This window comes from Eulemur rufifrons, chromosome 9, assembly GCF_041146395.1.
Source record: "Eulemur rufifrons isolate Redbay chromosome 9, OSU_ERuf_1, whole genome shotgun sequence".
Lineage (NCBI taxonomy): Eukaryota > Metazoa > Chordata > Mammalia > Primates > Lemuridae > Eulemur > Eulemur rufifrons.
In genome coordinates, this window is record NC_090991.1 from 16813237 (window position 1) to 16831083 (window position 17847).

At 36.3% G+C, this 17847-nt stretch overlaps 1 protein-coding gene across 1 annotated transcript in view; it reads right to left on the minus strand.

Annotated features, from left to right (window-relative positions):
- Positions 1-10993, minus strand: part of EFCAB5 (EF-hand calcium binding domain 5) — a 108806-nt gene extending 97813 nt beyond the window's left edge. Inside the window, exons 1-3 of the mRNA XM_069483112.1 lie at positions 10976-10993; positions 10265-10327; positions 9233-9308 (exon numbers count right to left, since the gene is read on the minus strand). Of these exons, the coding sequence (XP_069339213.1) occupies positions 9233-9308; positions 10265-10327; positions 10976-10993 (157 nt within the window). The remainder of the gene's footprint in view (positions 1-9232; positions 9309-10264; positions 10328-10975) is intronic.
- Positions 10994-17847: the final 6854 nt, after the last annotated feature.

Below are 17847 nucleotides of genomic sequence, written 5' to 3' on the forward strand. Positions count from 1 at the left end.
TCATAAATCTAAAAGTATTCTAAAATTAAAAGTTTATTTAACACAAAAAGAACTCAGCAAACCAATGGGAGGAGAGAGAGAGAGAGAGAGAGAGAGAGAGAAAACACTTGGAGATGAAACAGAATTATTGTTGGAAAAAACCCACCAATACATTGACTTGAACATCAGAAAATATTCGACAACCAACCATCAAGCTGGAAGATTAAGCCAAGTTGGATCAAAAAAGCACAGAAAATGATAAGAAAGTAGAGAATAGATCCAGAACTTTTAATATTCGTCTTACAAAAATGTCAGAAGAAATGAACCAAGAATGTAAATACAAGGAAATATTCAAAGAAATAATGCAAGACTATCTCTTAAAACTGAAGGAAGACACAAATCTTCAGCTTTAAAATGCTTACCAAATGGAGTTTCCATTTGCAGTGATGAAAATTTTCTGGAACTAGACAATGGTGATGGTTACATAACACAGTGAATTTACTTAATGGCACTGAATTGTATACTTTAACACAGTTTAAATGGTAAATTTTATGGGTTTTTTTAAGGCTTACAAAACAAATAAGGCAAGATACAAGATTAAAATACAAAAATAAATTGATTTCCTAGGAACTAGCAATTAATAACCAATTTAAAATGTTTTATATTTTTAGTAACCAATTAAAAATATGTTATAAAGTTTCTTTTCATAATAGAAACAAAACTTTAAAATATCTAGAAATAAACCAAACAAAAATGTGTCAGATCAATATGAAGAAAGCTATAAAATGTTACTGAAGTGGTACTGGCATAAGGGTAGACGAATAGATAAATGGAATAGAATTGAGAGTCCAGAAGTAAACCCATACATCTATGACCAAATGATTTTTGACAAGGGTGCCAATTCTATTCCATGGGAAAAATAATCTCTTCAATAAAATGATGCCATGACAATTGAAACCCACATTCAAAAGAATGAATTTGGACACCTACCTCATACCATACATAAAAACTAACTAGTCCTAATGGACATATATATAATACTTGACTCAATAACAGCAGAATACATATTCTTCTCAAGAGCATATAGCACATTCTCCAGGACAGACCATGTATTAGGCCAATAGATTTTAGAAAATAGATATCATACAAAGTAACTTCTCTGACCAAAACAGAATGAAGTTAGGAATCAATAAGGAAACATTAGAAAATTCCCAAATCTACAGACATTAAATACCACATTCTTAAAACAACCAATGGGTCAAAAAAGAAACCATGAGGGATATTAGAAAATACTTAGAGACACCCAAAAATGAATATACAACTTACCAAAATTTATAAGATGCAGTGAAAACAGTGTTCAGAGGGAAAATTATATCTGTAAGTGACTACATTAAAAAAGAAGAAAGATTTCAAATCAATAACCTAACTTTACACCTTAAGGAACTAGAAAAAGTGAGCAAACTAAACCCAAAACTAGGAAAGGAAATAATAAAAGTTAAAAAGGAGATAAACAAAATAGAGAATAGAAAAACAGTAGAGAAAATCAATGTAATCAAAAGTTGGTTCTTTGAAAAAAATCAACTTAATTGACAAACCTTTAGCTAGACTGACAAAGGAAAAAAGAGAGAAAATATAAATAAGTAAAATAATAAATGAGAGTGGGGACATTACCACCAATCTTACAGAGATGAAAACCTCCCAAAAAAGTCTTGGATTAGATGGTTTCATTGGCACATTCTATCATACATTATAAGAATTGAAACCACTTCCAACCAAACTCTTCCCAAAAATTGAAGAGAAGGAAACACTTCCTAACTCATTCTATGAGATCAGCATTACTCTAATACCAAAGCTAGATAAAGACATCACAAGAAAATTACAGACCAATATTCCTTATGAATATAGATGCAAAAATCCTCAACAAAATATTAGCAAATCAAAGCCAACAGCATATTAAAAGGATTTTCACCATGAATAAGTGAGATTTATCTCAGGAATGCAAGGATGGTTAAACACAAGAAAATCAATGTAATCCATCACATTTATAGAATGAAGGGGAGAAAAAAAAAACCACATGATCATCTCAACAGAAAAGGTATTTGACAAAATTCAGTACGCTTTCATGATTAAAAACTTGTAGAAAACTAAGAATAGAGAGAAGATTCTTCAAAATAATAAAGGATATTTACTTTATTTATTTATTTATTTATTTTGAGACAGAGTCTCACTCTGTTGCCCAAGCTAGAGTGCCATGGCATCAGCCTAGCTCACAGCAACCTCAAACTCCTGGGCTCAAGTGATCTTCCTGCCTCAGCCTCCCAAGTAGCTGGGACTACAAACATGTACCACCATGCCTGGCTAATTTTTTCTATATATTTTTAGTTGTCCAGCTAATTGCTTTCTATTTTTTTTTTTTTTTTTTTTAGTAGAGACAGTGTCTCACTCTTGCTCAGGCTGGTCTCGAACTCCTGAGCTCAAATGATCCGTCCACCTTGGCCTCCCAGAGTGCTAGGATTACAGGCGTGAGCCACCACACCAGACCAAAGGATATTTACTTTAAAATTCACAGCTAAAATTATATTCAATGGTGAAAAACTGAAAACTTTCTCCCTAAGAACAGGAACAAAAAAAGAATGTTTGCTTTCACCACTGCTATTCAACACTGTACTGGAAGTTCTATCCAGAGCTATTAGACAAGAAAAATGAATAAAAGGCAACCAAATTGGAAAGAAAGAGTTAAAACTATCCCTAGTCACAGATGACATGATCCTATAGAATCTACAAAAAAGTTGCTAGAGCTATTATATTAAACAAATTCAGCAAAGTTGCAGGATATAGCAACACACAAAATCAGCTGTGCTTCTATTCAACAGCAATGAAAAATCCAAGAAGGAAATTAGAAAAGCAATTCCATTTACAATAGCAGCCAAAAGAATGAAATATTTAGGAATAAATCTAACCAAGGAGGTGAAAGATTTGTATGCTGAAAACTACAAAATATTGCTGAAAGAAATTAAAGAAGACATAAATTAATAGAAAGATACCCCTATTCATGAATAGGAAGAATTAAATTTTAATTTATGCTACAACATGGATGGACCTTAACAACAAATTAATTTTCTACTTATGTAAAGTGTAAATAATAATTATACCTTGCAGGATAGTTATTATGAAAAAATAATATATCTCTATATATCTAGATACTAAAAAATTTGTAGTTATTGTTATTTTAGGATGAGCTTACTCAGAGGGAGAGTGAGAAGAGGATAAAGAAAGAAATCTTAGGAAACATTTTTAAGGAACAGATGAAAAAGGATACCTATACAGGAGTGCGGAGGAAAATAGGATAGATAAAAATCACAAAAACCGTAAGAGGAAAGAGTTTCAAGAAGGATGCATTATTAAAGATCTCTCAGTTGTGAGCAATAGAAATCTATCTCACGTAGCTTAAATTAAAAATGGAATTATTAACTCATGTAGTTGGAAAGTCCAGGGATATAACTGTTTTCAGGCACAGATGAAATCTATCTTAGTCTCTGCTTTGCTCTGTTGTATTAATTTATAGGCAGGCTGTCCTCACATGTTGATAAAAATAGTCACTAGCAGCTTTAGATTTACATAATTCTTATAACCATTGACTTTTTTTTTTTGTTTTGTTTTTGTTTTTTTTTTTTTTGTTTTGTTTTGTTTTGTTTTTGAGACAGAGTCTCACTCTGTTGCCCAGGCTAGAGTGAGTGCCGTGGCGTCAGCCTAGCTCACAGCAACCTCAAACTCCTGAGCTTAAGCGATCCTACTGCCTCAGCCTCCCGAGTAGCTGGGACTACAGGCATGCACCACCATGTCCGGCTAATTTTTTCTATATATATTTTTAGCTGTCCATATAATTTCTTTCTATTCTTAGTAGAGATGGGGTCTCGCTCTTGCTCAGGCTGGTCTCGAACTCCTGAGCTCAAATGATCCGCCCACCTCGGCCTCCCAGAGTGCTAGGATTACAGGCGTGAGCCACCACGCCCGGCCAAACCATTGACTTTTTAAAAAAGATTTGCCATTAAATTCCAGTTGTAAAAATCTGAGAAAGGTTTTAATTGACTTGGCATAAATTATATATTTATCTCTGACCCATCCATTGTGTTGAAGGGTGGTGAGAATTCTGATTGGTCAGGTTTGGATCACTATCTATTCCTGGATCTGGAGGGGTGAGGTCAGCCACATCTGAACCAAATGGATTAAGAAGAAGGGAAGTGTGGTTTCCCAAAGAGATGTTGGGCAGAAAAAATATATATATATCACTACAAAGGACTTGATCAACAGTGCCAAATGCTGCAGAAAAATTAGGTGATATAAGAAGTAGAAAGTACACATGAATTTAGCATCCAGTTTTTCTTCACTAAACAATTTCTGTGACCGAGAGTGGAACGTAGACCGCAATAGATCGAAGAGAAACTTGGAGATGAAGTGCAGACTGAAGGAGTGAACAATTATTATAAGGAGTGTGACTCTAAAGGGAAGGATTTTTCTTTTTTCTCTTTTTTTTTGGTGAAAGATTCTTCTTTAAAGGTAGGATAGACTTGACTTTATTTAGAGATCCATCGTCCTCAGGGTCCTCAGGGTCTGAGGAGATACAAGAGAGTGAGATCAAGAATATATAATAGGGGGCCAGGTGCGGTGGCTCACACCTGTAATCCCAGCACAGTGGGAGGCCAAGGCAGGAGGATCACTTGAGGCCAGGAGTTCAAGACCAGCCTGAGCAAGAGTGAGACCCCCGCCCCCGTCTCTACAAAAAATAGAAAAATTAGTCGGGCATGGTAGCATGCACTTGTAGTCCTGACTATTCAGGAGGTAGAGGCAGGAGAATCACTTAAGCATGCTAGGCAGGGATTAAATCTAGAGGCAGAGAAGACAGGGACCAATCAGGAAAAAGGCAGAATACCTGATAATCATTTGGTAATATCCCACACCTCCTCTAGGCCCTCTCATGGGACCAGGCCAATAAAAGGAAAACCACCTGGGAGTCTTCAATGTCTTTCTCCACTCGTGGAGACTGACCCGTTCCTCTCTCTGGAACGTATTTTCACTTTGGGTAGTTTCCTTCTTTACTTTCACTTTGGATAGTTTCTTTCTTTCCTGTAACACACTGTGTGGGATTGCTTCGTATTTGTGATCACTCCGTCATTGGCTCAACTCGGTACCAGTACTCACTCTTGACACTGGGAACTGAGGGCCAGGGAACATCCAGATAGGCCTAACAAGCCCAGGAGTTTGAGGTCGCAGTGAGCGGTGATGACACCACTGCCCTCTAGCCAGAGCGACACAGTGAGACCCTGTCTCAAAAAAAAAAAAAAAAAATCCTATCTAAACAGTATCCATCTTTCTGTCCAGGAGAAAAATATTGGGGGGTGGGGTGGGGAAGGGAGGGATATATACCTACATGATGGGTGCAACGCACACTATCTGGGGAACAGACACGCCTGGAGCTCTGACTTGGGGGGAAAGGCGGTACATGGGCAACGTATGTAACCTGCAATTCTGTATCCCCCGTAACAATAAGATGAAATTAAAAAAAAAAAAAACAGTCTTTAAAGAAACTCTTCAAAAGCCAACATTTCATCTACAGAATGTCTTAAGTCTAATAGTGGATAGTATTTATGAAACTGCCTCCCAAGTTTTGATTTCCTCCTTAGCCAATTCTCTTATTCCACTATGAGGAAAGTGAGGAGGATAGTATAATGTTCCCCTTCACCTCTCAGTTGGATTTGTAAACAAATTAACTACTTTTTCAGGGGGAAGAGGGAAGGGTGTGTTTCTATTCTGTTTTGTCACAATGCTCATTAATGCAATGATTTTATTATTATTAAATAAATGTGAAAGAGAGCAATTTCTTTCAAATCTGCAAGTTCTAATGTATAGTTGACCCTTGAAAAATGCAGGCAGGGGTTAGGGGTACCAACCCCTGCACAGTTGAAAATCTGAGTATAACTTTTGACTCCCCCAAAACTTAACCACTAATAGCCTACAGTGGATCAGAAGCCTTACTGATAACAGTCAATTAACACATGTTTTGTATATGTATTATATACTGTACTCTTACAATAAAGCTAGAGAAGGAAAATATTATTAAAAATCATAAGGAAGAAAAATATATCTATTATTCATTAAGTGGAAGTGGATCATTGTAAAGGTCTTCATTCTCATCATCTTCACATTGTATAGGGTGAGGAGGAGGAGGAAGAGGATGGGTTGGTCTTGCTGTCTCACGGATGGAAGAGGTGGAAGAAAATCCACGTGTAAGTGAACCAACACGGTTCAAACCCAAGCTGTTCAAGGGCAGAGCTACAGATGTATAGTAACTTAATATCTACCCATCTGCCATGGCTCATTAGTAAACTCACACATGAACTAGGGCATTCTCTCTTTTCACTGCAGCTTACTAGTGCTCCTCTAGGGTGCTTGACTATTAAAGGTTGCTAAGCAATGATCCTATGCTTGCATTATCCCCACTGATACAAAGAATGGAAGTAGACATATGTTTGGTTACAACTCTAGTCAAAGGCTTCTCTCTCAGAGCCATAAAACCAAGAAAAGAAAAAGAGGCACAGAAATAGTAGGGTCAATAAATCAGGATTCTGAACAAGCCTATGTGAAGCTATCTTTTGACTGAGTGACCTCTGAATTCAAGGATCACAAATTACAAACCTGCCCCAATGGCAAATTAATTCAGAGGTTTAATTGAATATAGTTTCAAAGAGGTACTGGGTTGTTTTTTTTTTTTTCCCAAGCAGGTCTGTGCCTGGACATTCCTAAACTTTTTACAGATAGGTTGGTTGATTCATTTATACATCAGTCAATAAATAATTATTGATTTCTCACTATGTACCAGGCACTATGCTAAGCACTAGAATTCTTTTTCAGGATCATCTTCCCAGACTATTCCTAGAATTAAGAGCTTTTCAAGCCCTCCCCTGACATTACACCTTTGCCACTCTACTAGCCCACCTTCTAACATACAAAGATCTATTCAGGCATTATGGGCATAAATGCTTTCACCTAAATAAATAGGGACACAAAAGAGTTCCTTAAACATATTTTGAAACGTTATTCTAGCCTTATAAGTGACTTTTATCATTTTCTGCTCTTAGTGCATGGCCCACAGCTGGGCACAGCCTCAGTATAAACCTATTTAAGAACATAAATAGAAATGAATTAAAAACACACATTATAATAAGCCTTAGCAGGCTCTTTCTTCACAAGGAGGAATATAACATTAGTGGGACCGGCTGCTGATTCAACTGGTGAAAATTGCGCCAGTGGGGCTACTTGATAAGCTGTATGATGTTCTCTTTAAACACTGGCCCTGTCTGAAACTCAGCTGCCTTGTCCTTATTATCAAGATTTCTTAATATTTGTACATAATGTAGAATGATAGAGGTAAAAGAAGGAGAAAAAGAGGCACCACTAAACACTACTGAAATTAAAATGCAATAGATATAGAAAAAGGCAGTTTCCTACAAAACTTTGTTAATCTTAGGGCTGTGTAATAAAAATAGAACTGAGCAAACATAGTTTTAAAAGAATGCTCAAAATGCACATTGATCTCATAGCCTGAAAAGTAGGATAATCAGGGTAAAGAAAGGAGGAATTGACATGGTGCATTTAACCACAGTATTTTCTAGCAAAGACATGTATTTGAGTGCATTGTGAGAGCTGCTTGTCATGGTAACATGACTTTAATTTTGACAAGTATATAACAAGGTTAAAGACACTTCCTTTGACATGTTGAAATTACAGTAACAGTTCCTGTTCCTACTTTGTACATACCCACACATACACACATATTCACAAAGGGGGGATTCAGAATATAAGGTTTAATAGTGACTGATGATTGAACAAATAAGTACACTGCATTGTATTTGATACCACAACAACCAACTGCAGTATTTTCAGTTTCATATACTAAGATGGATAGACTTAAACAAATAAAACACACTTCCCTTTACCATACATTGAAAAGAAATAAGTAAGAGAAAGTGAAAGTACAGGAACAGGAAAGACTACAAACTCTTGCTTGATATGTTTTCTGGGGAGGCCATAAATTACATGATAGAATACATATGTGAAGTTTGGGAGGTGCAAATTTGGCCAAAAACTGATTAAAGTTAACACCTAATTAAATTTATAACAAATTTTACCTAGATCACAATTTTGTTTGGCATGTTTAAAATGAAAGAGTTAATTTATATACCTGGCCCAAGTGATTAAGGTAAAGGCAAAGAATATGTATACAGTATTGGAGGTAGAAGTTTAGGGTAAAGGAGGAAGTAAAATCAGGAAAATAGGGGATGAGGGCAAGTGAAAGATGACAGGTAGACTTGCCAGGAAGAAAATGTTTGAAGTTATTGAAGCTGTAAAAAGTAGTACTAAGTTTATAAGAAATATAGAATAAGTTTTAGAAAGTTTGGTTCCTGATGAGTATGTATTAAAACTGTACTAATAAGAATAAATAGTAAATAATTACCCTTAATTGGTTTAAAAGACAGAAAAACACTTTGGAAAAAGTAATCACCTAAAAGTTATAACTAGAGTCTATTTAACAATTTACAGTTTAGAAAACACTTTAATAATTATTATAATTCAGCCTAGCCCAGCTTAGCATATATTAAACACTTAATACTTATAAGATGAATTGAAGGGAATTTATAGTAAAATTGTCAAATTTTAAATATTATACGGAATTTCTGTTTGTAAAGGATTTCATTGAGTATCTGGAATTAGAAGAACTACAGTGAAAGAGATGAATGTCTTGTCCACTTATTTGTTGCCTTTTTAATCCTGTAAAATTTCAATCTGCATAATTATGTGAAATTTGAGTAAAGGATGGGGCTAGGAGTTAAGTTTTGGATCAATCAGAACAAATACATGATCAAGTATAAGAGTAAAAAGAATAAACAGGACCAAGAACAATAAGCAGCTAAATCACTAGAGTTCTTCATTTTATTTTTGTATTAATGGGTTGTCTGCTAGGTGTCAATCAGCTCTGTTAGATAAATTTTCTCTTTAAGTATAAGATGGATAGTCATAAAATTGCACCAAAAGCATTAATAGGCAAAGGGAATACATTTTAAACTATCTCCCAAATTGCATTTAAAATACCACCTGGGAGTATATTTTTTAAAATGCAAAATCTTGAAGAATAGATCCCCAATGGAAATGTAATGATAGTTTTACATTTTGCGTAGGGGAAAGGCTAGGTCTCTACCTTGAGATTCGATCTCATCCGTTGCTTCTTCCACCTCATCATTGCTGGTCTCTATTACAGAAACATCTTCTGAATTCTTTGAAAGGAGAAAAGAAACACCAATTTCAAAATGACTTGCTTTTCCTCAAAGTTGCATCAGTTCTCTCAATTAAAGGAGAGTTAATTGCCTTGTAGGAGTTAACCAAACTTTCCTACTTAATTTTTCTAGGATCTAATGCTGTATATTAGAGGCCAAGCAGTAATCACAGTCTGTTTACTGCATTCACAAGATAAAGTGCATTGGCTCAATATGTCATCACATCTTCCTATTACCAACAAAGTACTATGCTAGGAATATCATTTTAGATGTACATTAATACTTGAACTATACAATACTTTATAGAAATATAATTTGAGACCATAACATAGGGAAATCAGACCTTTAGAAATGCTACTATTTTCTTTTACTGGCCTTCTGTTTGTGCTGAAAAGAAAAACATTCTTTTTAATTGAGGAAATTAAAGGTTAGTTTGATGAATAATAGTGACAAAACAGCTTTTTGCACTCATGTTGATGTACTTGTAAAAAATGATAATAGGATATTTTAAAAATTCATATTAGTTAACTTAGTGGTGAATCTATATAACTAATTTCAATTGCCTTCCCTTTTCTATAAAATGTTCTTCCTTATTGTAGTCTTGTATTTATTTAAACACAAAGTTAATTAAATGATTAACATAGAAATTACATTTTCAGAATCATAGTAAAGTTACCCTAAAACATGTGGTTACCATATTTAATAGTTCTGATTTTAGAAAGCAACCTTTATTTCTTTGTAATTTATAACAGTTCTTCACAAATAATTTATCTCTATGGGAGGTTCCTACAACTTACTTGAATGAGTCAGCTCGATAATCAACATGCATTTGTTTTTTTCTACTAGCCATTTTGTTTATCTTTTTGAATGCCCATATCTTTTGTTTTTTCATAAGAAAATTAATTTATCCAGTTTATTCTCCAGCATTAACATCTGATAATTCATGAAAATTCTACCTCATGAAGCTCTTCCACTTCAGTTGAATCCTGTTTCTTTTCATTGTCTTCTTTTCCATTTTCCTGAAATGGAAACAGTGTTAGTAAGTGGTGTCTGAAAGGAGCTTAAATTTTAACACAACAAGCTTTTTATTTTAAAATTTTTCACATAATGAATACATATACCAAATAAAATTACACGAAGTAGTTGTTTGACAAGTTCAAACAGTAACAGACTTGTTATGTATAATTAAGGAATGCCAACCAACTAGAAGCAGGTCACTGTGACCCAACAATTATTTTTACCCCCCTTTTCAGCATTTTCTGCCAAAACCTGATGTAGAATACTTCAAAGAGAAATAATTAAATGATAAATTATAATACTGCATTTTGATTTTCCCAAGAATGTTGAATCTCAAATCCTTTCATAAATGGTTAGAAACCTATGTAGGACAAGAACCTGAGCAGGTTTGGGTTCCTCTTGAGATGTTGACTCATTCATCTTAACCACTAAAAGACCAGTATTAATAACAAAAATAGAGAAAGAAAATATTAGCACACAACAAATACACCGGAAGATCAAAATCTCAGTCACCTAACTCCCACCTCACCCCACCATTCTATTGAATGATAATAAGTTCTCAACTGCTGAACTTTTCAAACTGTATTACTGTTATTACTGTTGTTACTGACCAAAGCTAGATCGGTGCTCAGAGAGACAAGAAAACTCACCATAGTAATCATCATCATCATCATTAAAAAAAACAAAAAACAAAAAACAAAACCAGATAGCAACAGTAACGCAATTGAATTTTTAACATTATTATCATCCTCATTAATTTTTGAAATAACAATCAAGGTGAGGTAAAGTGAAACTTTGATGGCTACCTAATTCATGTGAGAAAGGTAGACAGACAACAGAAAAATAATCTCCCTAAAAAGCATTTTTGGTGGGGAAGACTTCTGGGGGAATATGATTTATCTGGTTTATTCATATTGAGGAATTAAAATGATTCCTACTTCACTGCAAATGACTGTAGAGTCAGTGACAGATTATCAAATTACTGCTATGCCAAAAATCATTTAAGAGTTTGTGTATATAGGAGCTAGGTGTCGTGTAAGAAGTAAATTATACATACACAGTCTCTGTCTCCAGGGCAGTTATAATCTAGGGACTCCTTAATTTGAAATAGTATGTATATAATGCTCTAGACTAAAATATTTGCTTTTCTTTTCATCAACATAGCACATGTTCTAGTGGAATAAACCAAAAGTACTGCCTTTGGAGACAAGAGATTTCAACACTTAAAAATAGCTGCCTTGAAGCCTTTTTGAAGTACTTCATAAATAATAAATAATATAAAATAGATATATGTGATAGCTCCCAACTGTACATTTTCACAGCCTGCTTTCTTTGCTTATGGTGTCCATCTCCTGAAATTGATGCTTCCTTCCATTTCTTTTAAAATCTGTTTTGTTTAAATGCACCCAGATAAAACCCTAACTCAGTAAGGGTTTATCAGGTACCTTCTATATGCAGGCAGATGTTGGGGTTAAAATGACGAATTAAGACCTCCCTTTTTGAAGAGATCCCAGTTTAGTGAAAAAAAAAAAAAAGATGCAATTCAATCTGCAAAGTGCAAGGGTAGAGGTCCATACAAAATGTTAAGAAACAAAGAGGAATAAGCAATTAATTTTCCTGGGGCAGTGAGGGAAGCTTTCACAGAGAAATAGATTTCTAAACTGGATTGTAAATGATCAGTAAGAAGCTGGGTGTGATGGCTCACGACTGTAATCAATCCCAGCACTTCAGGAAGCTGAGGCAGGAGGATCACTTGAGTCCAGGAGTTTGAGGTTATTGCGAGTTATGAGCTATGACTGAGACACTGTACTCCAGGCTGGGTGACAGAGCGAGATCCTGTCTAAAAAAAAAAAAAACGTAGTAAGAATTTTTGTGTAAAGGAAGGGGGAAGAGCATTTGAGGCAGAAGGAACAATGTATCCAAGGGTATGAAAGTTCAAAGTGTTTGAAGCATTCGTGCAGCAGAGCATAGTTATGTAAAAGAAAGTGGCAGAAGATGAGGCTAAAAGGTAACTATAGTCAATCTGTAAAGAGTTATTCATATAAATCAAGAAGTTTGGGTTTTATTCTGTGGTTTTTAAATTTTTTTTATTTTTATTTTTTTATAGAGACGGGGTCTGAAATTCCTGCCACCCCTGCCTCCCAAAGCACTGGGATTATAGGCGTGAGCCACTGTGCCTAGCCTTATTCTGTGTTTTTTAAGCATAGGACAGAAGTGATCAAATTGGTGTTTTTAAAAAGTTAATTCCTCCAGCAACATAGAGGATAACTGGAAGTGTGAAGGACTGGTGGAAGAGAGAATGAAGGTAAATTTTGCACCTTAAATGTTGCACCTGAAGTGAATTCCTCTCTGCTCCTTGTTCTAGTCTAGGCTATGCCAGACCTTGTGAGTACCCCAACCATATTCCATAAGCTTCATCCCTTCAGTACAGTCGGATAGTCTTCAACTGTAAGCACCTGCAATTCTGTCTAATGGCTTTCCATCAGTCTAAATGTGGGGATAGGCCAGAATTGCTTGGGAGGTTACATCCATGGGAGAAGCCCCCAGGCAATGACGGATAGGGAGTTACATATAGTCCTGTAGGTGGGACATTTCTGAGGTACATTCTATACTGTCTTCTAGACAGGGGTCCCCAACCTATGGTGAGTTGTATAATTATTTCATTATATATTACAATGTAGTAATAATAGAAATGAAGTGCACAATAAATGTAATGTGTTTGAATCATCCTGAAACCATCCCCGCCTCCTGGTCCATGGAAAAATTGTCTTCGGCCGGGCGCGGTGGCTCACGCCTGTAATCCTAGCACTCTGGGAGGCCGAGGCGGGTGGATTGCTCAAGGTCAAGAGTTCGAGACCAGCCTGAGCGAGACCCCGTCTCTACTAAAAATAGAAAGACATTATATGGACACCTAAAAATCTATATAGAAAAAATTAGCCGGGCATAGTGGCGCATGCCTGTAGTCCCAGCTACTCGGGAGGCTGAGGCAGTAGGATCGCTTAAGCCCAGGAGTTTGAGGTTGCTGTGAGCTAAGCTGACGCCACGGCACTCACTCTAGCCTGGGCAACAAAGTGAGACTCTGTCTCAACAACAACAAAAAAAAAAAAAAAAAGAAAAATTGTCTTCCATGAAAATGGTCCCTGGTGCCAAAAAGGTTGGGGACCAGTGTTCTAGAGTTCTCCAGTAGTATTGAGCCTCAGCTGCCCACAGTGTAACCTGCCTGATAATGCACTTGTTTGGTTTCCTTCACTTTCCTGTATTGCTTCCCTACTCCTTTACCATTGTTTTCTGGAAAAATGAACTTGCACTCAAATCCTTAGATCAGGGTCTTTTCTAGGGGAACCCAAACTAAAAAAGATACAATCATTAGGATTGGGGCATAATTGGATCTAAGGAATGAAAGAGGAGAAATTAAGGCTTACTGAGTGTTCTTTTCTTGAATGGATGATGCCATTGAATGAAATAAGGAAAAGAGAAAAACAAGTTTGAGGAATGATACATTAAGTTTGAGTTTGGAGGTGTTTCATTTAAGATACCTGCTCAATCACTTAACAGAAATTTCCAGTAGGAATTTGAAGGCCATCTAATATATTATGATGCATTGGCAGAAAGTTATACAGAATCAAGTCCATTGAAAAATGATGGAGGTTTTGTCCAGTCAGAATAATATTACCTTGCATTTTAATTATTCAAACTAGGCTGGGCAAGGTTGCTCATGCCTGCAATTCTAGGACTCTGGGAGGCTGAGGTGGGAGGAATGCTTAGCCTCAGGGTTTCAATACCAGCCTGAGCAAGAGCAAGACCCTGTCTCTACTAAAAAATAGAAAAATTAGCCAGGTGTCATGGCACATGCCTATAGTCCCAGCTACTCTGGAGACCAAGGCCGGAGGATCACCTGAACCTAGGGAGTTGAGATTGCAGTGAGCTATGATCATGCCACCACACTCTAGCTGAGGTGACAGAGCAAGACTTTGTCTTAAAAAAATATTCAAAGTGCATAATATTCTGCACACCTCACACCCCCACCCATGAAACCCTAGAAGTCAACCTAGAGCATAGGTTTTTGGCTATAAGACAGACTTCTCGGAATCTAGTTAAAGACCCTTCACACTCCCAAAAGATTTGTAACTTGGTGAGTTGCAACATTTGGCAATATGGTTTGCAAGACTTTTAATCATTATTGATAGAATAGTCAATTATCCTTGAGGAAGGGATTTCCCGCTGTAAGAGTCAAATCATAAATCATTCCGATTTCCCAGACTCACAGAAGATAAGGCTGGGCATGGTAGCTCATGCCTGTAATCCTAGCAGTTTGGGAGGCTGAAGCAGAGGAATTGCCTAAGGCCAGGGGTTCAAGATCAGCCTGGGCAACACAGTGAGACTCTCATCTATAAAAAAAAATAAGCCAGGCATCATGGCAGGTACCTATAGTCCCAGCTACTTGAGAGGCTGAGGCAGGAGGATTGTTTGAGTCCAGGAGTTTGAAGCTGCAGTGAGTTTCAAGAAGATAAGAACTATCTTTTACCTGGATTTCTTTTGAATCTTGAAACCCTGAATATGGACAGATAGAAGGATGCATTTTCAGGAGGATGCTAGTAGAGCTTACCCAAAGAAGATAGGTAGGAGGAGAAAAAAAGGCTGAAGATAGATAAACCCTTGGTGACAAAACTCAAAAGGAGAGCTGAAGAGAAGAGCCAAGAAAAGATACTGATAACTGCAAAAAGTAGTAGAAGGACCAGTAGATAAAAGGGTCCAGGAAACTGAAGTCAGTCAGGGTCAATAGTGTCAATAGTTTCTCTAAAGAGAAATCAAGGAGGGTAGGGGAAAAAGAAATTATTGAACTTATCGACAAATCACTGATGACCTCTGTGAGAGGCATTATACCAATGCCTGACATATATAATCTAATTTAATTTCCCCCACAGCCTTATGAAATAAGTATTAAAACCCCGATTTTAATGCAATTAAAACAGAGAGTTTAAGTAATTTGCCCAAGGTCACACAATTGGTAGGTCAGAATTCAAGCCAATTTCCTAAGACTAGTCCTCACAACCACTAGTTCAAGTGGTGAGTGTTTAACACAACACTCAATAGAATGCTGAAGGCAGAAGTTGAAGAGTGAATGGAAAGTTAAGTTGTAGAGATAGGGGTGGTAGACTACACTTTAAAGAAGTTCCTAGCAGGTAGGAACTATGTGCACTTATTTATGGGAGTTGAAGACAAATGACATCATCAATTTAAAATGTAAACTTCTCTTAAGTGTTGGGACCCTGTTCTCCAAATATTTTTATAGATTCATTCATTAATCCACTTAGCAAAAAATTTTAGAGTATCAACTATGTACAAAATCACATATATCAAATATATGCATGTAAAATTTTTCCAAGCTGCCTTGGATCCTGTGATAGTATGTGTAATAAGAAATATATATATTGGTCTCTGCCCCTTGTTCCTGACATAGAGGCTCCTGAATCCCTTGTTCATAGGGAGGGGCTCTAGGAGAATCTTTTGTTCTAATATTTGATCTTTGACCATGGTTCCTGACACAGAGCTTAAGAGACCTTTGTAATTTCCTGATAGGAGCCTCTGACACAGAGCTCCTAAATCCCTTGGAATTTCCTGGGTGATAAGAGCTTCTTTTTCTTCTTTTTGTTTTTTTTTAGAGAACAGGATCTCACTATATTGCCCAGGCTGGTCTTGACTCCTGGCGATCCTCCCATCTTAGCCTTCCAAGCAGCGGGGACTACAGGTGTGAGCCACTGTCTCCAGCCAATATCTTTTGTTCTAATGAGGTGACTCTTGCTGGGCTCCTGGATAAAGGGGAACCAAATGTAATTAGAGGGTTGGAATGAAATTTTTGTACTCGCCACCACCACCAGGGAGGGGAAAGGGACTAAAGGTTGAGTTGATCACCAATGGGCAATGACGTAATCAACCATGACTATGTAATGACGCTTTCATAAAAACTCAAAAGAACAAGGTTTGGTGAGCTTCTGGGCTGCTGAACACATGGAGATGCTAAGAGGGTAGCTCACCCAGAAAGGGCAATGGAAGCTTCACACCCCCACCCCCAACCTTGCCCTATCCATCTCTTCATCTGGATGTTTATTTGTATCCTTTAAAATATCTTTTGTAATAAACTAGTAAACATAAGTAATGTGTTTCCCTGAGTTCTATGAACCATACTAACAAATTAATCAAATCCAAGGAGGGAGCGATGGGAACCCCAGTTTGTAGCTAGTCAGTCAGAAGTATAGGTGACAACCAACTGCCTATGACTGGTGTCTGAAGTGGAAGTAGTCTTCTGGGACTGGGCCCTTAATCTTTGGTATCTAACATTATCTCCAGGTAGATAGTGTCAGAATTGAATTAAATCATAGGATACCCAGTTGGTGTCTGCTTGGTATGTGGGAGAAAACCCCCACGCATCTGGTCACAGAAGTGTTCTGTATTGAGTGTGAGAGTAGAATAGAAAAAAACATTATGGTTTGAAGTCTATGGTGCACTACAGGTTACTATAGCAACAGTAAAACCCAAATTCAACTCAACTACTGTCTAGATTGATTCAACTCCACACACTAATGGTTTGAGGGAAGAAGAGATGTGCCCATTCCTCACAATAAATACTATTTACCTCAATTGTGTTTGTTTATATACATATCCAGCATTCTAACAAAATTATAAAACTCATTAAAAAGCAAGAGGAAAATGACCCATTGTGAAGAGATAAAGCACACAATAGAACCAGACACAGCCCAAATGTTGGAACTATCAGAGTTTAAAACAACTATGATTAATACAACTATTAATACATATAACTATATTCTATATAATTACAATTATAATATATAACTATTAATCATAGTGTTAATATAAATATTAAAATGTTGAAATAACTATTATAACTGTCATTAAAGAATCTAGTGGAAAAGGTAGACATGATGCGTAGTTAGGTGATTTCAGCAGAGAGATGGAAACCACAAAGAAAAGTCAAATAGAAATCTTAGATATAAAAATGACAATAGCAGAGATAAAGAATTCCTTTGACAGGCTTATTAATAAACTGGACTCAGTAGAAGAAAAAATCAGTAAACTTGAAGATGGGTTAACTAAAATTATCCATGCTTAAAATCAAAGAGGGTAAAAAGAGTGAGAAAAAAATAACAGAGCATTCAAAAGCTGTGGGACAATACTAAATAGCCTAACTTATATGTAATTAGAATCCCAGAAGAAAAGAGAGAAATAGAAGAAATTTGAAGATATAATGGTTGATAATTTTTCAAATTTAATAAAAGACAATAAACCATAGGTCCAAGAAGCTCAGAAGTATTACTCCAAGCAGGATAAATACTAAGAAAAACACAACTAGGCACATATACAGGCAAGCCTCATTTTATTGTGCTTCACAGATAATGCATTTTTTACAAATTGAAGGTTTGTGGCAACTCTGCATTAAGCAAGTCTACGGGAGCCATTTTTCCAACAGCATGTGCTCACTTCATGTCTCTGTGTCACATTTTGG